Below are 25245 nucleotides of genomic sequence, written 5' to 3' on the forward strand. Positions count from 1 at the left end.
AAGTAAAAAATAAATAAACGTTAAAAAAAAAAAATTAAAAAAAAAAAAAAAAAAACCTAAAAAAATAAAGAAGAAAATAGGAATAACTCCTAATCTTCTCACTGGGTTAACCACTGTTAGTGTATTTCGTTTCTTCCTTCTTTCTACTTGATTTGTTCCATCATTCCATAATGGGGGAAAATACTTTGTATCGTTTTGTATGATTGGGTTTTTCCCCTTATCATGACTGAGTGACATGGGAATGGCCTTCCAACAGGATCACCTTCACAACTGTGATCATTTAATGATTGTGCAGTATTTCATAGTGTGGATTTTCACCTTTGACTTCAGCATTATCCCCTCAAGTGTCAGATGTTAACCCTTTGTACACCAGCCTTCTCTCCAGCCCTGGTGGTTTCCCTGGGGGAGGATCTGAGGGTGGAGGCCCTGGATTGGGGGGTTGTGAACTTCTGGGGCTCTCTGCGTGCTGCTGGGGTGTTCCCGTGACATTTGTGGCCCTTTGTGCATGTGCGTACACACACACACACACACACCCCAGCACGTGGGAGTGTTGGTCTCCTTGCTCCTTCGCCAACACCTGGCACTCTTCTGGTCTTCAGTTTTCCATCCTTCTTTCCAACACTTCTTTGCTTAGATTCATGTTGTTAAGTTGCTAATGAGGTCAAATGTTTGTTAGTTTATTGTGTACTTTTTTAATCTAATTGTTTTTGTTTATTCCTGTAACCATTTTTTTCCTTTTGCCTTAAAAATATCTTTCATAAGGCAGATGACCTTTTTATATTTATCGATTGCGTTTTTCTCAGTTTTTCACTTTGGTGATCTATCTTTCTTTCATTCTTTTCATATTGAGAAAGTCTATCCGTTTTCCGAGTTAATTTGGAATTTGTTTCTTCTGTAGTACCTTTTTTTTTTTTTAAACATTTATGTTTTTAATCCATCTGGATTTACTTTGAGTGTAAAATACAATGAGACTCTCAATTGCTTTTCTTCCAAATGCTTAGCCGGTTTACCAAAGCCATTTGTTAAATAACCCAGTTGTCATTCATGTATTATGCCTTGTTAATTATATTAAGAAATGTGTGTGTGTGTGTGTGTGTGTGTGTAATGTTTTACAGTTACCTGTTCTTTTGCCTGTTTGAGCCTTACATCAGTACCACACTGTTTTAGTTGCCATGCTGTCTTATCGTTTAAAAAGTTGTCTTATCCATTCTTGTCTGTCCATTTTTCTGAATCCTAGTAGTGTTGATGGTCATGGTGGTGGTGGTGGAGGAAGTAGTTAACAGTTACCGAGCACAAGCTCTGCACCAGCCGCTAACTCATTTACTCCCCAGAGTAATGCTCTGTTCCTGATTTACAGACGAGGAAACTAAGACAGAGGACAGAAATTTAAATTCCCCCAAGGCACACAGCTTATTAGTGGTAGAGCTAGCATGAATGGTGGAAATAAGACTATTACCCGTCGCAAAAAGTCTCATATGGGGGCACCTGGGTGGCTCCATCGGTTGAGCGTCCGACTTCGGCTCAGGTCACAGTCTCACAGTCCATGAGTTCGAGCCCCGCGTCGGGCTCTGTGCTGACAGCTCCGAGCCTGGAGCCTGTTTCGGATTCTTTGTTTCCTGCTGTCTCTGCCCCTCCCCCACTCACACTCTGTCTCTTTCTCTCTCTCAAAAATAAATATTAAAAAAAAAATTTTTTTAAGTCTTATATGGAGTGATTAGAACTATATAAAATGAGTCATTTGGATAGAAAAGGATATCTTAAGTTTTCAGACAACGTTTACTCCCCAGAGCTGAAAACCTGGTATCTCTGGCTTTCCATTTCCATTAGTTTAAAAAAAAAACTTTGTTTTTTGGTAAGGTTATTTAGAGGTTTCTTCTGTTTTCCGATGCTTCTGTAGTTAGGATTTTTTTGCCAGTTTTTTATTGATCACAGCTAACAGGCTAATGCTGGCCTTTTCCATAATGGTCTCTTTGACAGCCACACTGAATGCTTTATTAGAATTTGTTGCAATGTAGGATTTAGCATTTTATTGGCTCCCAATATATCTCCTACTCACACAAAAAGGTAATAGATTCTAAGGTTTTAAATAACAAACAACATCTACTCAAAGCCTGGTTTTCTAGGCTGCACCATGTTCTTTGTAATTAAGATCCACGAAAGGTCTAAGAAGCTAGAACCAGAACACCCGATGAAAATCATAGTCGAACGTGTTTTGATCAAAATGAGGCTTTTGGTGTAGATTTGTTTTCAAAAGCAGGATCTGCTTTTGATTCTGAAATGAGATTCTGCTTCAGATCTTTGAAACTTCCTTTGAAGGTCAGAGGATTCCTGTCTGGGGGAAGGTTATTTTGGTACCACTTGACCTGGAATTGCCACTTAGTATTTCAGGCCAGTAGGCTTTAGAGAGAATTTAGAAGAATCAATTTCTAGTCAGGATCCGTTCCTGAAAGGTTGACAGGAGCCCAAGCCTTGCTTTTGAATTTCCTCCATTGTTAGCAAATGTGACATTTTTTTCTTTGTTCCTCCTCACTTTCTATTTCCGTACCTCATGATCATACATATGCACTGCAAGATCACCAGAGAAATAAAAAGCTGTCTGGCGCAAACATAAAAATTAATTTTAAAATCGTCAGTGAAAACATGGCTGCAGTGAATCAAAATCAGAAAAGGAGCTGGAGGTTCAGCGTGAGGTCGGCTCTGCGGTTTGCCTTGTAGGATTTGTCATGGCAGCCCTTTCTGGTGATCTCTGTGGGGCCGCATCCCTGTCAGGGGCCCCCAGGGGAGATGTGAAACCGGCCCCCTTCGTTGGGAGGGCAGAGGGAGACCCAAAAGGAGGCAGGCGCTCATCCGAGGCTGGTAGGCGGGCAGTTGTAATCGGCAGAGGGAACTTCTGTGCAGGGCCTGCCCTGGACCGGCAACATGAAAGGGTCCCTGCTCCCACCTGCCACATCTTAAGAGTTTAGAGAGCAAGAGAGAGAGAGACGCCTTAACTGGGTTCAGGCGGGTATATTGTGCAGGTGTTGGGGACACCACGTCAGTGTCTCAGGGCTGCGTCCTTGGAGCGGCCTCTGGGAGCGAGAAAGGCTCATCCCAAGGACGGGATGGGGTGAGGAGCCTCCCACCACTTGCGTCCAGCTCATGGGTCAACTGGTGGTCGCGTCTTCTCTGTGACCTTCCCCGCCAGCCCCCCTGATCCCCCCGGGCAGGGTCTGACGCTCCGTTACTTGTCACTGCCGGTCTTGGTGAGCCTCTGTGACGTAGGTGCCGAGCGGGCCCCTTGGGCTGCCTTGGGCTTCTCTGCCTCCGTGCAGTTCCTTCCTGCCACCCGCTCCCAAGAGGCACGGCAGAGTGCTCCCTGAGCGGGCCTGGGGCAGAAGTTGTGTAGACTGTTGCCTTTCTGCCTTTCACCCATCCGCCTGGCCCCGTTTGCAGCCCTCGCCACTGGCCGTGTCGTCTGGCACGCGTCAGTCCGAGGCCCTGCCTCCTTCGGAAGGAAGCTCACCCGTGGTGGGTTGTGCCTTGCTTGACGCTTAGACTGAGAAAATCTGAGTGTGAGTGTTCTCTTTTTTTTGTATTGATTCTAATTTTTGTCAATTGTATTGGGATGTAATGTTCCTCGTAGAGAAAATGACCAGGATAAGAATAATGCAGGACCACCTATATACTTGTTATCCAGAATCACCTGTCGTTAACATTTGCCCTGTGTGCGCTCACCCTCTCTCCCCACGTGTGTGCCCATGTGTGTTCGTACAAACACATAAAGTTGTGGGGGGAACCATTTGAGAGTATGTTGCAGTCATCAGGGGGCTTCGCTTCTAAACGTTCAGTACAGTTTTCCTGAGAGTAAGGACATAGTCTTGTATAATCAGTATAGTTCTCAACCTAAGTAAATTTTACACCAAGAAAATACTAATAATCTGCATTCCTCTGCCGTTTCGTCAGTTGCCTTAGGGCTGTCCTTTGTAACCTTTTTCCGTCTGGGCCAGGGTCCGGTATTACATTTAGTTGTCATATCTCCACGAGCTCCTTTAATCTGGAACGTCTTCTCAGGTCATCCTTCGTCATGTAGGACATTGGCATTTTCAGAGAAAAGGTCCTACTTTCACAGGACATTCCTCTTTGGAGCTTTTCTGGTGTTTCTTTGTGACAGCTTCAGTCGGAAGACTGCATGACTGGTGCCGTGACTTTCTTGGGCGTCTGCTCTCGAGGCGCACCGTGTTTCATGATGTTGGTTTTGGCTACCTGAGCAAAGAATCGTCCAAACTCCCAATGTGTATTTACTCTTTTTTCCTTTGAAATTAATTCGCGTCGAGTGGGGAGACATGTTAAGGCCGTGCACATCCTCCTCATCAAAATTTCTCCTAGTTAATTCTGATTTCTTTTGACTTTATTGGATTATCTGAAAATAATAATTTTCACTCTAGACTTTGACTGGGAAGCCAATTTAACTGCTGCCTTTTGAAATATTTTCTGTACCAAGGTGAGCAGTAATTAAGCATACGATCATTGTTCATTCGAAAGCTGAATTACAAAAGCCATAATGGTTGATTTGTCCTCATCACCTCTGCCCTTCTTTACTTCTGTCCAGTCTCCTCATGAGTTACAAAAGAAGTCATCACTGTCCCACTGTAGCCAAATCATTCAGCTTTCTCTCTCCTAAGTAATTTCTAATAAAAGGATGTCAGACCGCAAAGATACTAAACCTGATGGGGCACCCGGGTGGCTCAGGCGGTTGAGCGTCTGACTTTTGATTTCAGCTCAGGTCATGATCTCCTAGCTCAAGAGTAGAAGCCCCTGTGCTAACAGTGCAGAACCTGTTTGGGATTCTCTCTCTCCCTTTCTCTGCCTCACCCCTTCTCATGCTCTCTTTCTCTCAAAATCAATCAATCAATCAGTCAATCAATCCTAAGCTTGAATCAAATTTAAATATTGACTGAGGATTTTACTAAGCAAGAGGAGTTTTTAAAAACGTAGTTAGTAGAAACACAGCTGATAAGGAAGCGGCAGGAGTTAGCACGTGGGGGGACCTGGTCCTCTCTCGCTGAGTGCGAGGGAGAGAGGTGGAGGGCGGAGGGCCCTTCCCCTGCAGATCACCTCTTAACCGCCTGCCAAAGCAGGCCACTCTGTATCCTGGATAAAAGGCTGTTGGTGGTGTTACTTGTTCTGAGACCCTGAGTGTGTCGTTCTTTTGGAGTAATTGAGAGTAATGATTACTCCCAAAACGGGTCTGGGGCTCTGCCTCTGTAGCCCCTAGAAAGTACAGTGCCCTTGGTTCTCATTGGAGGCAAAAGTATTTTCCTTACAGTTAGATGGATTCCTTCCGTTCTTTCCTTCCATTTCCTTTGGTTCCTTTCTTCGATTTCTTTCCTTATTCACACTGAGAAGACGTGCGGGTGGTATTGCACGTGGGGTATGGAGGGGAGCTTTGGCATCAGGTGGTCTTGGGGTTGACACCCGGCTCTCACTTGGGAGCCCAGTGACTTTGTCTCACTGTTCCTCATCCTAAAACAGGGCTGCAGAGACCTGCTACACGAAGTTTCTAGGACTGAACGCGGAGTTCCCTGTAAAGTGTGTTAGTCCCGGGCCACTAGGAGCGGCAGACGTAGGGATAGTTCTGATTGTTTCTGGTGAGAAGGCGAGTGGGGTGATGGGAGGCAGAACCTGGGGAAGGGCCTCACCTCGGCAGTCTGATTTGTGCGTGCCAGGGCCCCGGGGCCGGAGCCAGCTGGAAATCTGTCACGGACACCCACCAGCTCAGATGCCCAGGCTGGTCCCGAGGCGCTGGGATCACGAGGCGTAGCGGGTTCCCGATCCACTGGGCTGGCTGTCAGCCGGCAGATGCTGTTTCAGGCCCAGGATAGTGGAAGATCCTGAGGGCGCCGGTCTGGTGCTCTGTAGACAGGCGCTCGAGTGGGCGAGCCCCAGAGAGGCCAGTTAGGACACCCCGGAGGAGCTTGGAGCCCTGGGCCCTGGGGTGGGAACGTCTGGCACCAGGGCAGGGACAGCTCCCGCCCAGGGCACGCCCCACTAGAGAAGGGCTGGGCTGCAGGGCGCGTCAGGCAGTCTAGACATCTTGTCCTGGCCGCCAGCCTGTGATTTCCTCCCTGGGGACACACGGTCGAGTGCCACGAGACTGCTAAGGGATTTTGAAACTTTAGGCGCAGAATAAGCACACATAAAAGTCTAGTCGGAGCCCTTCACTTTTAGCTGATAACTTAAGCCGTGGGCTGGCTTGGCTGTGGCCACTGTTCCCACCATTTGCCTCTCTGGCTTCCCGGGACCGTGGCTGTTTGGGGGGCTCAGGGTCGTCATTCTGCCCCTGACGACTGCCACGCGCTCCCCAGTTCCCTCCCGCGACTTTGATACTCGTGGTCCCAGACAGGCCAGCTCAGAGGCCAGGCTGGGGGTCTGATAGTAAAGAAAATAATAAGTTCATACCCCCAGAAATACTTACGAAGTAAAGCATTCACAGTAAGACAAATTCACTTTTTTTCAATATAGTACTCTGGTTAAATGGAATTGCCTATTTTATTTAGGTTTACGTTTTCATTTGTGTTCTTAAAAGTGCTTTTAAAGATTAAACAAGAAACTGAAAAAAGTCACACAATTTTTAGGTCTCTGGCGTAGCTGGTACACAGATATCTTGTTGCTCCAAACTGATTTAATCTTTCCAGAAAGCAAACTAGCTGAGTGTAAGCCAAGTTATAAAATTCTTCATGGCTTCCCTTACCACTGGCTGGTCAATATTACGACTCTGTCCCAAGGAAATATCCTTTCTCTCAGAACACCCCAAGAACTGAAATATGCCTCGCACAAACAAGTGTTTCTACCTCTTTGTGACAGTGAAAATATACAGTCATCTGAAACGTAGGCCCGCGATAGGGGTGGTGAGTGTGGGGAGAGGGGTGGTAAGTAGGGGGGGTGGAGAGGGGTGGTGAGTGTGGGGAGAGGGGTGGTAAGTGGCCCCGGGAAGAGGGGTGGGGAGCGGGGAGAGGGGTGGTGAGTTGGGGGGGGGAGGGGAGTGGTGAGTGGTGCAGGGGCTGCTGGGTAGCGTCCACAGTCCTGCCGCCTCTTACGTCCTGTGTGGAGAGAAGGTGTGGGAAGAAAAAAGACGCCAGGTGCGAAGCCGCCGGAAGTTCTTCGTGAGCTCCTTACTGCACACCTTCAGAGGTGATGCTCCAGGGGCCCATTATCACTTTCGCAGCCGCACTGGGGAGGGCTGGGGAGGCTCCTGGTAGTTTTCAGACCCGGGCCCTGGTGCCGGCAGGGTTTTATTACAGTGTGAACAGGATAATGTGTGCTCACTGGTTTGTTCTTATTTCCCTCTAAAGTTGCTTGAGTTTATATAAAAAAACAATCGTGAATATGATAGTGCTTCCTTTATCACAGGCTTGACTAAATGTTCACGTTATTTAGAAAAAACGGTGTTTACAGGCTTCTGAGTTTCTAATATCTCTCAATTGAGCATGAATAACTTAGCATTTTTTTGTCAAAAATCCCAGACTTATTTTCGAGATTCTTACAGTTTCTGGGTGATAAAAGTCCCTAATTCTAGACAGAATAAGGATTTCCTGTAAACTGAGGTTTGAAAACGAACATTTCCGGTTGGTGCAACATAGCGTATGCATGTGTGTCCAGATATCTTTGCGCGGAAGCTTAAATAATGCCGGTGAGCTCCCGTTGGTGAACGTTGTAGGGAATCTGAGGAAAGGTGGTTGGAGAGCCTCATGCTTTATGTTTATACCTACTCGTATATTCACGTACGTGCCCACGTGCATATGTACGTGCTGCCTGCATATGTACATGTACACGGGCACACACATCTTATTGTTTCTCTTTCTCTGAATTGATTGCTTTCAAACTCTCATTTTGATGGGCCAGATAGCACCCTGTTGGGCTTCTAGATGCCTGTGGAAGGATGACCTCTGCAATTATTCCTGGTCTCTGGAGGCAGCAGAATGCCCCAAATACTCCTTGGTAAGAGTCAGGCCATTGGGACGGCTTGCCCTTGTGGGGTGTCTGTTTTTATGCTAATGAGAAGGTAGCTGCCAGCTTTTAAAATGTCTCCCAAATTGGGCATTCGTTTTTGAAGGAGAAATTTGGAAATTAGCGATTGATTCCACAGATGCCCTCACCCCGTCGCTGGAGGGCAACATTAGCTGCCTCAGCTCAACTTTGCATCATTCAGTTCCATGGGAAGGAAAAAGATGCATGGGGCCTCGTCCCTGCCTCTAAGAGCGGGAAACAGGTGCGCGTGCACAGACACACACACACGCACACACGCACGCACACGTGCACGCACACACAAGTGGGTGCAATTGAGAGGTAAAAAATGAAATGCCTTAAAAACACAGGAGTTTAAGGATACAGACCCTCTCTTGGATGTGCCCCTTCCTGGTCTTCCTGCTAATAAACTGAGTGGGAAAATATGTATGTGATATTAAGTCAGAAAAGAATAAAAGTACCACTTACATGAAAGTTTGAAAACTACTTCCCTAATGCTTGCCTTCAATAACTGCCTAGGTTTAGACCCCAAATCTCAGGTCGTCTATTCCAGAAGATGCCTAACTTGTCTTCCAGGTTCCACACGGTTAGCGGCCTTTTGGGCACAACCTGTGGTCCTCCCTGGCTGGAATCTCTCATCTGTTGGATAGATTCCACCATCCTCTGTGTACCATGCAGGCTTCGGGATCTTCCCCCAGTCCCGTCTCTCGTGGGGACCACTGCCCCCCCCCCCCCCCCCCCCCCCCCACCGACCGCACTGTACTCTGGCTTCAGGGTTGGCAGTTGAGCTAAATCTAGTTTAACTCAGCCCCGCGTTCTGAGAACGTATTGACGTCATTATTTAAGGAGTCTAAGAACTATAGTGAAAAGTACTTTGTAGATCAGCTTTGCATAGAGGAAAATAATCATTTATACCAAGATACATAAAACGTATTTGTCACTCAGCATTCACTCAAGTGCTAATCTGTGTTGTGTTGTGTCCCCGCTATGGAAGGACTATTCGTAGCTTTCTCTGGGAAGGTTTTCCAGAGAGGACATGTTTATGAGTGATCATTATCAGTGATCATTAGTGTTGCTGTATAACAAGTTACCCCAGAATTTTGGGGTTTAACACCACGGACATCATCTCACACAGTTTTTCTGGGTCAGGAATCCAGGAATGGCTCAGCCGGGAGGTCCGGGCTCCCGTCTGTCATGAGGTTGCAGTCATCTGCCGCTTGACTGGGGAGGATTCGCCCCCCAGCTCACTCTCAGGGTTGCAGCGAGACCCCGGTTCCTTCCCACGTGGACTTGGCCATCAGCTGCCTGAGTGTGCTCACAAGACAGCAGCGAGCCATCCCAGAGAGAGAGAGATTGAGACCACGGTAGAAGCAGTGTGTTCTGCCTCGTCTCAGGGATGGTCGCGGGGACGAATGCTGGAACCCTGTGGCGGAGGACTGGACACGGGGGGGAGTCCCAGGAGCTGGGAGGCAGTAGGGCCCGTGGAGGCTGGCCGCCACACCTGTTCCGAGAGGGGCTTTCAAGGAAGGAACGCAGTGAAGTCATTAGGAAGGGAATCTGAGGTTTAAAGGGCACAGCCCTGCTCACTTTTTTCTTTTAACCAAGACTCCTTTCCTTTTAACTTTCCCTTCTTTCCACCGCCCCTTATAGTGCAGATTATGATACACACCGGCCTCTGCCTGCAGCGGTTTCCTCCTCCCAGTAGACGGGGAATCTCACACAGCTCAAAACCGAAAAAAAGAGGCCAGGATTATTAATAAGGGCTCCCAGACTTGCTGTCTCATTTCGTTTAAACCTGAGGCATGTGGGTGCTGCTTCTTTCCTGGGTGGATATAAATACAGAGCTTGGTTATTATTGGAACCATTCTAGAAGAGAGAAAATTGCCAGGAACCTGGGTGGCTTAGGGAACTGAATTTTCTGGTTGCTGCGGTTTCCAAGGGAGCTCTTCCAGATCCGTTTGCCAGTTAAGTGTCCCGTGGAGACGATCTTCTGCCTTCCGGAGCTTAACTGACTCGCCCTGGGATGGCTTAGCCGGTGAGTGGCTGGGGAGCGGGACCCCTGGGCCCTTTGCCTCAGGTGACCCTGGCGTCTTTGTTGTCTTCAGGCAGGTCCCGGCAGCGGCCCAGGGCAGAGAGTGTGTGTCATCGATGAGATTGGGAAAATGGAGCTCTTCAGTCAGCCTTTCATCCAGGCTGTCCGCCAGACGCTGTCCACGCCGGGGACCGTCGTCCTGGGCACAATCCCGGTGCCTAAAGGCAAGCCGCTGGCCCTCGTGGAAGAGATAAGAAACAGGAATGACGTTCAGGTGTTCAGTGTGAGTACAACTGGTCCCTGCGTCTGTGACAGTGGAGCGGGTGACCTCAGCGGGGTGGCTCTGAGGTGTGCCTTTGCTCTGAAAGACCATCTCTCCCCACCCACCACCCCCCCCCCCCCCCCCCCGCCTTAGGCTAGATCCAGGTGAGTCTGATTTTCTAGGAACTTACAGAACTTAAGTCATACGTGTCACGGATGAAAGGACACATGTCCCTGTGGCCTCCGTCTGCTACAGAGCAGCGCTGTGCACCAGGAGTTTCCGCGATGACGGAAATGCGCTCTCTGCGCTGGCCAGTGCGCTGGCCATCAGCCGCCTGTCACTGTTTATGTTTCAAGCAAATGAAAGATTCGTTTCTTCGGTCCCTTTGGCCACACGGACAGCACGCCTGCAGAGTCTGCCCTGACAGGCTCCCGGGGGGCTACTGGGGGGCTGTCGGGGTTCTGCGGTGCGGCACGTGGGAGGGAGGACCGGTGCTGTCACACTATCCCGTGGCGATGTCGGAGCCGACGTACGGGCCTCTGACAGCCCTTTGTCTGTGTCCTTAGATGCTGTCTTGCGCCGTGCCACCTTTGTGTCGGCGAGAGCCGCGTCTCCGCCGGGCTCTGCCCATACCTGCTCTCCCTACCCCCACCCCCCGTTTCAACCCAGGCCCCGCGAGGGCCCCGGAACAAGGAGGCTGGCAGGGCCGCCCCACCAGCCAGAGCGGGAGGTGAGCTCCGGCTGCCAGGTACCACGAGCGCCGGATGTCGCTGGCTGCCGTGCCTCCGCCGTGGCCCGCCGGTCCTAGTGGGCCGTCCACGTGCCGTCACCACAGTCTCCAGGGGTACTGTGGTGGCAGGAGACCCATGTCAGGGTCAGAGCAGCCAGACTTGGAAAACTTGGTGCAGTCCTTGCTCCTTTCCTTCATTTAGTAAGTGTCGACCGGGTTCCACCGTGAGCGAGGTTGCGATGCTGAACAAGACCACGTCCCCGCCCCCCGGAGTGGACTTGCTGAGGCGGGGGCCGGACCACAGCAGCACGGGCACACAGCTCGGCCACGCGGATGTTGCTAAGTGTGGAGAAGATAGGCAGGGCAGAGGTCTGGAGGTGGCTGGGGAGACGGGTCCAGCCAGGGAGCCTCTCGGAGGAGCTCACGGGTGAGCGGATGGCCCCGAGAGGCCACGTGCTTGGCGACATCTGTGAAGTTGGGGCCCTCGTCTTCAGTTTCGTGCTGTTCTTTCTCTCTGTCTCTTACTTTACGTGGCCTCCAAGTGAGTTCGTGGTTGTGTTTCTAAAGTTCCTGTGGAAATAGAGGCAGTGAACAGTGAGAGATGACGAAAGACGAGTGGTTCTCAGGCCAGGCGGCTTCCAGGCGGGAGGTGGGGAGTGGCGGGTCCAGAGACTGGCCGTCTGCAGACCAGCACGGTCTACGAGCCGTGAGTGGGATCAGGGGAGTTGGCCCTGATGTCCAGAGGAGAACATCGTGTCTTAAAATAATACCACATCTTCTCCTCTAAAACTGGAAATTATTCTCTGGGCAAAGTGATCATTGCTCCTAATGATGTGAAAATAAAATGATTAGCTTTTGGTTAATTATGCGAGAGATAGGGGCTTATGTACCCCGTTATTCTTCTCTTTCATGTGTTCCTTTGGGGCTTGTGTGATCTTTCTGTTCCCGTTTTATATGAGGAATCTCATTTTCCATATGTGCAAACTTAGGGCTTTGATTAGATATTTCTGGCATCCTTTCTGTTTCTGACACGCAGTAGAGTTCTCCGAATCCGTGTTTGAGAGCAGCCTCTGTGTCCAGCACTTAGTCCGACAGCACACGTGAAGCATGTCCCCTTCCCTCAAGAAAGATAGATGATGTGACCGTCAAGATCTGGAAGCAGAGAAGGGAGAGAATTCTGTGAGCAGAAGGTGGGGGGGGAGAGGTGTCCTGAAGGAAGTGGTTCTTGTGGGGTTTTGAGGGAGGAAGTGGAGAAAAGAAGGACAAGAAGGAAGAACATTCCGGGTAAGGCAGTAGGTTGTGTAAGGTAGGGAGGGCAGCCTCTCCGTGCGAACAGCTGCGCGTGTCAGGACCGTGGAGACGGGACTGAACTCATGGGGGAAAGTACGCCCCTTGACGTTCCTCCTATCGTAGGGACTTGTTCTTTTCTTTTCTTTTTTTAAGTTTATTCATTTATTTTGAGAGAGAGAGGGAGAGAGAACACATGAGCGGGGGCAGGGCAGAGAGAGAGGGAGGGAGAGAGAATCCCACGCAGGCTCCACACTGTCGGTGCAGAGCCCAACACAGGGCTCAAACCCACCAACCGTGAGGTTGTGACTGGAGATGAAATCAAGAGTCGGACGCTTAACGAGCTGAGCCATGCCGGCGCCCCGTCTAGACTTATTCTTAGTAGCGTCAGGCAAACAGCACTGCCTTTCAGAAAAACACCTGGAAACTTCCAGTTCTAGATACGGTGGAATAGACACACTTCTCCCTGTTTCTCCTGTGAGCTGTAGCTGAAACTGTTGGACGTCACACATAAAACAAACGTAGGGAGACCTGACTGGTGGAAAGAAGGTGGCACTCCGGCTAGGAAGCTCAGCCAGGGGACCCACCACAGACACAGCTGAAAATCGCTTGTGCTGCCAGGAACCGGGAAAAGCAACTTGAGTGAAAACATCAACACGTGCCAACAGCAAGGTGACGTGAACGATAGAATCGCAGGGCCGAGGTTTGAAAGCAGCCGTCACAAAAACGCTTCCGTGATCAATTGCCAACACATTTGAAATACAAGAAAAATAGAAAGTCTCGATGAAGAAATGGAAAGGTCTAGCAAAGCTATGGGAGACATAAAGAGGAGTCAAATAAAAATTGTGGAACTAAAATAACTGAATGAGGTAAGTCTCTGGCGGGACTCCCCAGCAGAATGGAGACAACAGAGGAAAGAAATGGTAAACCTGGAGGTAGAACAATAGAAATTGCCCAACAGAGCAGACTTGAGGAGGGGGGTGGCGAGGAAGAACAGAGCCTCAGGGACTTGCGGTACTATAATAAAAGATCTAACACTCCCGTCATTGGAGGATGGTCTTGGTAATTTAGAAGCTTCTGTCGTGGTGTGGGTATTGACGGTCACCTTCCTGTTAGGTTTCTCTTTAGGAAGTTTGGTTAAATTTTTTTTTTTTTCATGTCTTGTAGAGTTTACTGGTCTCTAAGTGTGGCCACTGAAAAATGTTTTTAATTTATTTCATAGTTGCTTATTTGAGTGTAATTACATTAATGCTGCAGAGGCAAGAGAGGAAGATCTCCATGGATCAAGATTACTAGAAAGAGCTGTGTGCACTGTTTTCCTAGTTCTCTAGTAACATGAAGAAAAGATTTTATCCCTGCTCGTCACTTCCTGCCACACACATGCACATGCACGTGTACACACACACAGACACACGTGCGCACGTGCACACACGAGTTTGGTTGTCTTAGAGGCATTTAGAAAGCATATTTCTTTGGATTTCCTTTGAAATATCTGCTTGATGGAAATGTTGGGAATGTTATTTGCTGACGGGACAGAAGAGGCAGCTGGAGCCTGGAACGTTCATTTAGATGCCGACGTGGCCCCCAGTCACTGAGCACTGGACTTGGGTGCTGTGCCCAGTACTGTAGACCCACCAGTGCAGACTTCACAGTACCCCGGTGGGTGTGTCACGTAACCTTTATTTTATCAAGGCTGCATAGCATGTCCAAGGTCTCAGTAGGCTGCAGAGCTAGGGTTCAAGGCTCCGTCTGTCTCACTTCCAAGCCTGAGTGTTAGCATAATGCTGTTTCCTTTGTTGACGGGGTGGTTTAGATGATTTTGCTAAAAAAAAAAAAATCTCAGGTTCCTAGAAATCATTTGGTTTTCTACTTTATAAAGTGTTGCTATAACTAAAATCTATTCCACTATCCTGAATTCAGAGCCTTTTACACTTGTCTTTTTTTCCATAAAGCAGTCTTTATGCTTTTAATTTTTATTTGTGGATTGTAAGATCACAAGAATAACAGGAAGTAGGTCCTGACTTCCTTCCATTTTGGAAATTCTTAGACCTCTTCTTGTTCCTTGGTGGGTTTTTTCACCAAACGGGGCATAAAGCATGTTAGTCTCACTAACATGAGAATGGGAATTTGCTGCTGCCCTCCCGGTCTGTGGACTCCTGCAGATACGGGAGTGAGAGAATATCTGTTAACCTCTGGGTGGAAAGTCAGGCAGAGTGTTTGTAGAAGTTGACGAGCCAGTCCTGAAATTCACGTGGAGATGGGAAGGACCCCACTGAAACAGTCTTGAGAAAGAACGATGTTGGAGGACTCCTACTTCCTGATTTTGAAACTTACTACAACCTTCAGTGATCGGGACAGTACGGTCCTGGCCGAAGACTGGACACATAGATCAATAGAATAGAACTACAAGTCCAGAAATAAATCCTTACGTCGAGGATCAGTTCATTTTCAGCAAGCATGCTGAGACAACGTAATGAGGAAAGAATTGTTTTTCAGCAAACTGCATCCAGTGTGGAAAACTGGACATCCTCATGCACAGAAGGCAGTTGGACCCTTACATCATCTACCAGAGTTAACTCAGAGTAGGATCCTAGCCCTAAATTTAAGAACTAAACTATAGTTCTCGGAAGAAAATACAGAAGGAAATCTTGTAAACTCAAGGCAGGCAAAGTCTTACTTGATACAACGTGAAAATAATTCTTGGCTTGGAAACTTTAACCTTCATGAAAAAAGTAGAGCAAAAGGGATTGGATTCAGGAATAATCCTAATTTTAGGTTCAGTAACATAAAGACACAACATGAAACAGGCTAGTAATAACTTTGGATGTGTGTTAACTTATGATAACAAGCATTGTCAAATTTCTTTCTGTAATCCGTTGCTTACTAGGAACTTGTCAGGGTCTTTCCCACAGGTTCAAGGAAAATAACGTATGTGCAGTGAGGGGCATTTTCCCTGCTGCCTGTTCCTGTATCTGAATATACACAGCTTCGCTGATGTCCGGGTGTCCAGGTTGTTGACTGGTCGGTCTCAGGCCCTTCCGTGGCCCCTGGAGGCAGCACACACAGAGCAACGTGGATGCTTAAGACGGTCAGAGTCTTCACAATCTTTATGTTATCGCTCAGCTGTGTTTCAAAGACCCTGCTCAGCTCAGAATGCAGTAAACATTTACTGGGCACCCCCCACCCCCACCGTGTGCCAGACACAGGATGAATGAGATGCCCCTGTCCCCAGGGAACTTAGGGTCTGATCTTCATCAAGGGCCACTGGACAGGGCAGAGGGCTCAGGTCTCACTTGGCTTCCTTTCTCTTGAGGCTGCAGTGCAGTGGGGTGGAGAGTGCAGGGGCTTCCTTCCTGCGTTCTTCCTCAGCTCGTTCTCTTCTGCGCCCAGTGCTGTCTCCTCGGTAAGGGCTTTCTGCGGCCAGCCTTCTGGTGGTTGAATACAAGACAAGGATTGTGCGTGCAGGGGAGGGCCCCTGAGGCTGACAGATGATTTTTACTCGTTCTCGCATTTGAGAGCCCGTCTTCAACGCGCAAGGAACGTAACAGTAATAACTGAACACTGTAGACAGTTTCATATAGACCTCTTACTGTGGAATTTTCATAAACAATCTTAGGGCAATCAAAGGGGGGTAGCAAAATACTAATGTCATTTTTTGCGTTCGTCACATTTTTAACACAAAAACATTCTCAAAATGAATCTTTTCCAGTGTTTATTTTTCTCTATGGAACTCAGGCTTGGAGCGTGCCCTCAGCGTGTGGGACACACCGCCTCCGCCCCTGCTGTGACACCCTTACCCCCGACAGCTCCCGCGGAGGGCCCGGGTGGGGCGGGGGCTCACTCACACCTGGGCGATGGAGCTGGGGCGTGCTCGCCGACCGGAGGCCCGGCATGAAGTTGAACCGAGACCAGATGGGGCCTTGCGAGCTGGGTCCTGAGACCAGGGTGGCCACGTGATCATGACCGTACGAAGTAGATGGTGAGGCATTGCCCAGACATACAGAACTGTGCCTGCGTGGCCTGTAAGCGCTCCTTTTTATTCCCTCTGAAGCCCCACGCCTGTTAGATCCCCCTGCTCTGCCCGCCCTGGCTGTGCCGCCTAACCAGCCTCCACGCAGACCCGGCACCTGGGGTCATGGGGCTCCCCACCTTCTCAGCCTTCCTTCCCAGGCCCCCCCGAGCGCCCTCTCGAAAGCCTGGGGATTTACGGAGTAGGCATGGAGCCTCCACTCCTGCCCCAGCCTCCCTGCAGATGTGGATTCTGCCCCCACCCACCCTCCGTGCTCTCCTCACGGCAGCTCGCATTTACAACCGAGCACCAGTGGGACTGTCCCCCGTACAAGTGGAGGATCAAATGCCCATGACCGTGCGCTCCTTTCGGTGGCTGGCTAGAGAACCCAGGGGATAGTTGAGGCAGGGGTGCCTGGAATGAGCAGTGCCCGAGTTGCCCCTTCTTTCTCACCTGTGCAAAGTTGGCGTTAATTCTTTCCCTCTGGTCCAAGTGGTCTCTTCCTTTCCTCCCCCTCCCTCTCCTCCTCCCCCCCCCCCCACGTCTCCTGTACTCTCCTTTCCTCTGTCTTTCCTTTGCGTCCCTCCTCTCCCAGCTCCACGTCTCCTGTGTTATAAATCTTACGTTTCTAGGGGAAGTAGCCCCGAATGCCCCTAATCTTGTATTCTGCCCTCGGAAGCACACGGTAAACTGTCACAGACCCTGAGGGCAGAGCCTAGGGGAGTTCCTGGTGAAGTCAGCGGGGAGGAAGGGATCTAACGGCCCCTCTCCACTAGCACAGTGGGGTTACGAAGCCCCCTGATGAGCCTGCCAGTTCCCACCACTGTCTCCCCCTTTTCTCCGTTCACATCAGCAGACTTCCTTGAATGCAAACAGCAGAGAGGGACTTGGCTAATTTAAGCAAAAACAGCAACAGAAAGCCTTGCAAGGCTGTGTGGCAGTTTCTCCTCAAGCCGGAGTGGAGCTGATGGTCCTCCTGGGACCACAGACCAGAGCAACAGGGCAAGGACCAGTGCACCGCGTCCTTGGACTTAGTGTTAGAGGCGGTGGCCTCGCCGTTTGCTGCTTGACTCCATCCTTTCAGGACTCGGGCTCTCGGGAGGCTCTTCAGGCCCAGCTGGAACTCGTTGGCCGAGAGCCAGTTTCCTAGATGATGTCTCCCAGAGGAAGGTCACAGTGCTCTTCGAGGAGGGTGAGTGGGTGCTGGGGAACCACGGGGATGAAGCCTGCCGTGCGTCTCCATCACACGTTCATTTAGCGCCTGCTCTGTGCCAGGTGGTCCGTTAGACATGGGCGGGTGTGGACTCGTGCAGTGGGCGGTCCGGTCTCCGGGTCCGCCGGCACTGAGCCTGCTGGCTCTCCAGATGCACTCACTTCCTCTTTCTGCGATTCTTTGCTTGCGTCTTTGTCTGGGGGACCTTCTCCCATGTCCACCGGTCAAAATTCAGTCCAGTCCAGCCCACGGAAGTCTTTTCTCGCCCCGCCGCAGCTCCCGTGCGCCTCTCCAGAGTTTCTCTCCCGGACCCTTTACCACCAGTGCGCTCACTGTCCACGTCTGTCCCTCTGTTCTGCTCTGCCAGCTCCATGAGGTCAAGTCCCTATCGGAGTCCTCTCTGTGTCCCCGGTACCTTGCTCAGTTTCTGGTCGCCACCCCATCGATGTTGAGTGGGTGCGTGTGGGGGCCGAGCAGAAGGCACACACAGGTGACGGCTGAGGAGGTGGCCCTGCCCCTACCACCGTCCTGGTTGGACCGCCCACCGTCCAACCCCCCACCCAGGGAGGGGCGTCTAAATGCTTTTCTTGGACTCATTGGGACCACAGTAGGAAAGGAAAGGAAAATGAAAACAGATCACCGGGTAAAGTGTGAATGAACTCCCGGTTCCTTTGTGGAAGGATGCGAATTACAGAGGATGTAGCCGGAGTGGGGGATCCAGGTCTAGCCTCTGCTGTGTCCCCAGCTGCCTCCGAGGGCTCAGTGTGGTCCCTGCACCCCCCGGACTTAGCTTCCCCATCCTGCAGATGGGGAGTTGACTGACATCAGAGGCTCCTCGTCATGTAGAGGACGAGAGGCTTTTCCATGTAGAGAGACGAGTAGATTACTGACCTCTGGGACTTCCCAGAGTTCAGGTTCGGCCGCTCTCGGTGGGCTTCTCGTAGGCGGTTCTGGTTCAGGTCAGGTCTCACGGGGGCTGCGTCCCACCTGCATTGACATCTACCCAGAGCCCCGTGAGGGGGTCAGCTCCCGGCTCCTCGTGGTTAGAACCACTTCCACTGTCTGAGTTGTCGCTTTGCAGAAGCGGGGGTGGCATGCGACCTCGCGTGTCCTGTCCTCACAGCGCTCTTGGGCGGGACTTACGAAACCTGCCTCCCCTTCCCAGGCTCTCCCCGTAGAGCACTGCCTGTCAGAGGATTGAGGAAAAGGAAGGGACTCTGAAGCCTTCTGTCTTGCTTCCTCCCACAGGTCACCAAGGAGAACAGGAACCGCCTTCTGCCAGATATCATGACGTGTGTGCAGAGCGGCAGGCAGTGAAGACGGCTCGCGTCCCTGCTTCGTGCGCTTGAAGAGGTGTGCTGGTTCACGCGGAGCCTCCTCGGGGCCCTGCCTGGCAAGGACTTAGGCCTTCCGGCTTCGGAAGCCTTGTGGGCCTTGCCGGAGAAAGCCTGACAGCTGTTCTCCAAAAAATGTTTAAAAGATCAGTTAGCCTTAATGCCCGACCGGCGCCCCACGATGAACAGTCCGCCGCGGCTTATTTATGCCGAGGGGGTCTGTTTATTTCCCCTTGCAGTTACGCGTATGATTCTGGTAAATTATGGAATGAGAAGTGGCTTTCGGAGTATTAGATGGAACTCGCCCCCACTGAAGTTCATAAGCGTGTTCCGGGGAAGGGGGAGAGGAGCGGCCACTACCTAATCGATTTTGCACGTCCTGAACTCAGACCCCGCGCCAGTTGCAGCTGTGGTTTCAAGGGACGCTAGTTACTTGGTTTGTAAAAATAGTTCAGGGAAAGGCCAGTTTCGGTCCTCCCCGCCCATCTCATCGTCTGTTTGCTTATTGCTTAATAAAATAAAAATAAATGTGTTGGTGCAAACGCGTGAGCCCTGTGTGGGAGGCAGGTCTTCATTCTGTACTCAGGCCTGTGGGTTCGGGTCGGAGCCCCCACTCTGGCCACATCAACTTAGACGCGGCCTTAAACCGTTCCGTGCCCCGTTTCCCTTCCAGAATAAGGGGGAAACGAGTGTCGTCCAAGGAAGGCAATGCCACAGCGTGGAAGGAAGCCGGCAGCAGCCGTCCTTGTGATCCCCTGGGGAGGGCCCGGTCCCGGGAGCTGGGGCTGTCGAGAATGGTGTGGAAAGATCAGGTTCAGCCTGTCGCGGGGCGGCTGTGGAAAAGATGGCAGGTGGTTGACGGTACTACGGAGACCGCACGGTGCTTTTGGGTCCTTTCTGGTGCAGATCCGCAAATCTCCAGGATACGTGAGCAGCCAGCCTTAGCTCCAGACCCAGCTGGCACGGATGCCAGGCGTGCCCCTGTCTGGAAGGGTGGCCCGGTCTGGGCGTGCGGAGTGAGGGGTCCTGGGCACTGGGCGCACTGGACAGTACGGGAAGCACTTGTGTCTCTGAGGCGGGACAGTGGTCGGTGGCCCGTGACGGGCTCTTTGGTCAGGATCCTTTCTTTGGTGTTTCCCCAGGAAGCCTCCCGAAGCTTGGTCCGGATGTGCTGAGCCTTTGAGGGGTCACAGCTGAAAGGCCTACCAGCTTATGAACTAATCTCTTATTACAGATCCAGAGTGGGGACGAGGGCATCTCTGTCCCGCTGCCCATGCCCGGTTGGGCTGTTCAGGGCATCTGACAGGCTGTGCGTGACCTGCGCCAGGCTCGCCAGGCCCGAAGGAGGGCCACACGCGGGTGTGGTCTGTGCACCTCCGTGTGTCCGGATGGCCACGCCACTGACTCAAGCAGCAGAGGCTTCCCCGAGCCCCGGGAGCCTGGCCGCTGCCTCAGACCTACTTGCCAATGCCCACAGTCCTGAGGATCCCCGCGCGGCCTCAGGTAAACTGAGAAAGGGAACAGGCTGGGGAAGCGTCACCTACGTGCCCCTGAAGACGGACCCCGCACAGGCCTGGTGCAGCCGGCCTGCCCTGGCCAGAGGGAGCCCATCACGTGGAGCCTTTACTGGCCCTGCAGGAGGGGCTTGTCTGTCAAAGTGCGAAGGGACGTTCTCCTCTCTGCTGCTTGTCCTGAGCTCTGTGTTTTCAGTCATGACTATATAGTACACTGACTGTGTCTGAGAAGGAAAGCTAGTGAAATTTCTCGCAAGAAGGTAAAATTGCTAGTTTGAGGGCACTGAGAGCTGAAACCAGATGGGCTGTGGAGGGTGAGTGAGACAGGGTCCTCGGAGGTACCCAGTGTGCAGAACAGATTCGGGACGGCCCCCAACACGTAGAGGGGATGCGAGCTTCTGCGTGCTTCCTCTTCAATGGTAAAGAAACCTGCCTTTAGTGGCAGATACAGAGTTTGAACCAAGTCTGTGTGGCTCCAAAGCCCAATGTCTTTCCACTCCTCCCACTCTGTCCCTGTTGAAGCTTTCTGTCCTTTTCTGTGCATCGTGTGCCCCCAGATCTCGGAGCTGACATTTTGCTGGGATAAACTGGCAGCTATAAACTGGAAGAGCATTTCGTGGTGGCTCTGGCAGGGACCTTAAATAATTTGTCAGGATGATCGGGGGCACATATGAAGATATCAGAAGCTCTCCCTGTGTTTTAAGAAGTTTAATAAAGGATAATGCTGTGGTCTGAATGTCTGTGTCCCCCCCCCAGATTCTTATGTTGAAATCTAAGTCCCAGTGCGATGGTGTTAGGCGGGAGGCCTTGGGGAGGGGATCTGGTCGTGAGGGTGGAGCCCTCATGAACGAAATTAGGGCCCTTATAAGAGATCGGGGAGGGCTCTCCCCTCTGCCTCCCGGGGACACCGCGAGATGGCCATCTGTGAACCGGGAGGCAGGCCCTCACCAGGCACTGAATCTGCTGGCGCCTCGATCTTGGGCCTCCCAGCCTCCAGGACCGTGAGAAATCAGCATTTGCTGTCCCAGCCCCCCCAGTCTGTGGTACCAGATCAGATGACTTCACAAATGACTCTAACCCACGACTGACCGCGCACAGCCCGTAGAAGGCGCATTCTGAGCGTTCAAGAGACGCTGAGGCAGAACACCACTGGAGGCCCGCGTACCGAGCACAGGCCAGGACCGGAGGGGAAGCCGAGGGCGCGGGCCCACCCGTACCGGTGCCACTACCCGAGACGAGGCGCTCTGGGAGAGGAAGGGGTGCGGTGGCAGGGACGGGCTGACGTCAGGAGCTCCCGTTTATATCTGAGTTTGAAATGCCTACTCTTCAAATCCAGACACCTAACAGATAGTTGGGTCGGGGGCCAGACTTGAAGGAAGAATTCACTTTGAAAACACGAAATGGACAGGTGTACTGCTTGTGTGGAGTTTCAGCTGGAATAACATGGTTGGACGGGACAGAGCAGAAGGGATGTGGAGAATGAGTTGACCGCACCACCAGCCACTTAACGGCACAGCGTTTTAAAAAAAACCTTTTTTCCCCCCTACCTCTGAATATGCGCATGTGCAGGGATGGATGAGTCTCTCAAATTCATGGGCCCTCATCTGTCAGGGCTCCCAGCACAATTGCAAGTCCAGAGGCCCCCTCCGTTCCCAGCCCTCAGGTCATCCAGGGTGGGGTAGGGGGCGATGGTGGCCCAGAAAAAGTGGAATGGCCCTTTCCCCTCTCTCTCTTCCCGTCTTGGAATTCACAAAGGTTGCATCTGGGAAGATTGCACACGTGGGTGTGTGTGTGTGTGTGTGTGTGCGCGCTGATGGCGGGTGCCGTGTCCCCAGAACGTAATGACTTGGACCAAACCACTGGACGGTGGAGGAGGCCTGAGAGGGGCTGAGGACACAAGGGCTGCGCTGCACACTTTACGGGCAAGGAGACGCCGGAGCATCGAGTGATTTTAGAAAACTACCTGCCAGACAGATGGTTTCAGCGCACAGTGCAAACCCATTGATTTAGAATCAATAATGCCCGGTTAGCCACCCGATTTATATCAAACCTCTTTAGAGGAAAAACCGTTTCGTTCAGTGTCCAAAAACATAACCCTTTCGTTGTATGCTGGCAGCGCGTTTAAACGACTCCTGCAGGAGATGTCACCTTAGGAATATCGCCTTTAAATGGGGGCTAATCCGGTGTCTTGCAAGGAATTCTCTGATGCGCGTCGAAAACGGAAAGGTGGTTCGCCACAACGTAGAGGAAAAGCGTGGCTGCATTGCCCACCGGCCTGCAGGGTCCAGGAAGGGGTCCGACCCCCTCTCTCCCTTTGTGGGCACGCGTGCCCGCGCACGTAAGCGTGTGTGCGTGTACGCACTCCCGCCACGCACGCCCGGAGGATTCTACTCCCGCAGACAACGCACGCTTGCGTTCGGATCCGAGGACTTTGGCCTTCGCTGTTGTTGACGAACCATAACCAAGCTGCTCTGCTCCCTCTGCGCTGAGAACCGGGATAAGCGGCCGAGTCTGCAGTTAGGGAAGCCGCTCCCGAAGCACCAGCAGAACAACGCACAGGAGCAGCGGGAGCGCTCGGCTTCTCGTTTACATTGACGTGTCTCTCCACCGGTTGGTTTTCCAGCTCTTTCAGGAGATTCATTTCCTTATTTTTTTCTTAATGTTTATTCATTTTTGAGAGACAGAATGTGAGCAGGGGAGGGGCAGAGAGAGGGGGAGACCCAGAATCCGAAGCAGGCTCCGGGCTCTGAGCTGTCAGCACAGAGCCCGACTTGGGGCTCGAACCCACCAACCGTGAGATCATGACCTGAGAGCCAAAGCCGGATGCTTAACCCACCGAGCCACCCAGGTGCCCCAGGAGATTCATTTTCTGTGGAACACAATGGCTTTCTGCGTCACTTGCTTCTGGATGCCCACTGGGTGGTCGGCTCACATCAGGCTGCTACTGGGCATCTGTCGTTTTTCTTACGGAATTCATGGAGATGCCCTTCGTGGGGAGGCCACGCTCACAGCTCAGGGCCGGGCATTTAGTCCTGAGGGCTTGGCTGTAAAGTGGCCCAAGAGGATTTCAGGGACTGCCAGCCAAGTTTGGTTTGGCCAATTTGGAGAACTACAGTAACGTTCTATCAGCCTCTCATTAGACAATCACCTGCATTTAAATCAATAGCCAACTTTGCATCTCTAGGGATCACTGATGTGAGAACAATGTACTGTGCCTCTGCTTACAGAGCCTACCTATTATTATTACTTGGCAATTCTTATTTTGAAAAAAGAAAAAGTATTACCATCTACTTACTGGGGGGGGGGGGGGGGAGGAAATTCTCCACCATGCCCTCCCCTACTCCCCACACTTCCAAATCCTAGATTCCTTGAAGAAACGTGCAGAACTGTTTCCAAAATGAGAATTTCTAACTCTTTTCTTTCCAGAAGGGATGAACCACAGGCCGGTGATGATACTCTTCATGGACCCCCTCGCCCCCCCGCCACCCCTTACATCCACAAGGAACCTGGTTTCTGCTTTACCCGGTAGGGGGTCTTCAGGTGGGCAAAGTCCCAGAATTTGCCCAAATGTCATTCTCACAATAAAGGCTACAGCAGAATTCAAGCAACAACCGGACACGACAGTAACTGTAAACATTTTAATTCCAAAAACGAAGGTGTGTGCAAGTGTTCTGTGACACGGGAAGGATCGCTCGGCTCGGAAAACCAGCGAACATTCCTGTGAGTGTATGGGAGCGCCGGGCGAGACAGGCCTGGCTGTGGGAAGCCGGGGACTACAGTTGAGCGTCATGGGATTCCAAATGGCTTTCCGTGCTCCCACAGGCCTAGATTTCTAAACTTGGGTCACTAGCGTCACTGGATCTCTCACGGGATACTTTACACCCGACTTCATGCACTACCACGTTTCTTGCAGAAAAGCTGCCGCTGGCTTATACTGACTTGACGTCTGCATAAATATTATAAGGAAGTGAGGTTTTCTTTATGCGTAGATTGAACCCTACTGCGTTTGACCAGCGGATGGTACGATGGGTGCTGCTGTCCCTTTAACGTGGTAACGGTAATGTATAAAATGCCAATTATTAACATGCACTTGTCTTAGTTTCTTCAGGGCAGGAAAGAGTTATTTATGTGCTCTACTTACTCTACTTAAGATATTACATGGCTTTTTGTTAGAATTTTCAAATTCTGGAAAGTGTGTTGTGCGTCCCACGTCTGGGGGGCTCCGGGGGTGGCTTGGAGCCGTGTCGGGGGAAGGGGGTGTGCTGCCCCGTGTTTTATCCTCACGTGAGACTCTTCCAGAACCCGAGGTAAAGTCACTGTTGGCTACAGCAGCTCTCGTTTCTCCACAGGAGGGGCTCCTGGCCAGCCCTGCCCCCCTACTGCTCATCGGACGCACTTTGCTGGGAAGCCGTGTCGTCCAGGCCCATGTCCTCCTGGCTTGCTCTCCTGCACATCAGCCCCCCGTTCTCTACCATGGCCTCGGCCAGACGGCGGTCGCGAAGCTGCCCCTGCTCGGTGGCCTCGGTGGGTTCACACGGCTCAGAGAGGTGCTTCCAGAGAGAAAGGAGAGGCAGGGGTCTCAGCAAATGTTACCTACCACCGCTTCGAATCCCCACCCGCCGCCGCAGGGGCCGACCTAACCCGCCAGCGCGGCAGGTCCCAGGTCAGATGCGGGGGCCCCGGGGTTCTAGCTTCGGTGGGGAAGGAAGGAAAACGGGGGTCCAATGTGCCGGGGGTGGAGGGGCAGCTAGGGGCTCTGCACACGGGGACCTTTCCCCAGGTCATGTGGCCATGGTGGGAACACGGGCCCTCGGGGGAGAGGTCACCGTGTGCCTGGATTTCCTGGGTTCTGGCCAGAGT

The 25245-nt window shown here is 51.5% G+C and overlaps 2 protein-coding genes across 9 annotated transcripts in view; one reads left to right on the plus strand and one right to left on the minus strand.

Annotated features, from left to right (window-relative positions):
• The window catches only part of NTPCR (nucleoside-triphosphatase, cancer-related), a 37303-nt gene extending 12455 nt beyond the window's left edge, over positions 1–24848 (plus strand). Inside the window, exons 4-7 of one of the 5 annotated variants that reach the window (XR_008425026.1) lie at positions 10110–10319; positions 18786–18890; positions 20106–20374; positions 24735–24848. Coding sequence is in view for 4 of the 5 variants with exons in the window: in XM_019418995.2 (XP_019274540.2) it covers positions 10110–10319; positions 10865–11032 (378 nt within the window). In the remaining variant the exon portion in view is untranslated. Of the gene's footprint in view, positions 1–10109; positions 10320–10864; positions 11048–18785; positions 19421–20105; positions 20375–24734 lie in introns of those variants that run through there. The other 4 variants (XM_053910192.1, XM_053910191.1, XM_019418995.2 and 1 more) reach the window with 4 other exon arrangements.
• PCNX2 (pecanex 2) overlaps positions 24010–25245 on the minus strand; it is a 299669-nt gene continuing 298433 nt past the window's right edge. For all 4 annotated transcript variants that reach the window (XM_019418990.2, XM_019418991.2, XM_019418992.2 and 1 more), the window contains exon 34: positions 24010–24935. In XM_019418990.2, the coding sequence (XP_019274535.2) occupies positions 24762–24935 (174 nt within the window). In that variant the 3' untranslated portion in view covers positions 24010–24761. The remainder of the gene's footprint in view (positions 24936–25245) is intronic.

The sequence above is a fragment of the Panthera pardus genome, unplaced genomic scaffold (genome assembly GCF_024362965.1).
Source record: "Panthera pardus isolate Hobbes unplaced genomic scaffold, ASM2436296v1 HiC_scaffold_22, whole genome shotgun sequence".
Classification (NCBI taxonomy): domain Eukaryota; kingdom Metazoa; phylum Chordata; class Mammalia; order Carnivora; family Felidae; genus Panthera; species Panthera pardus.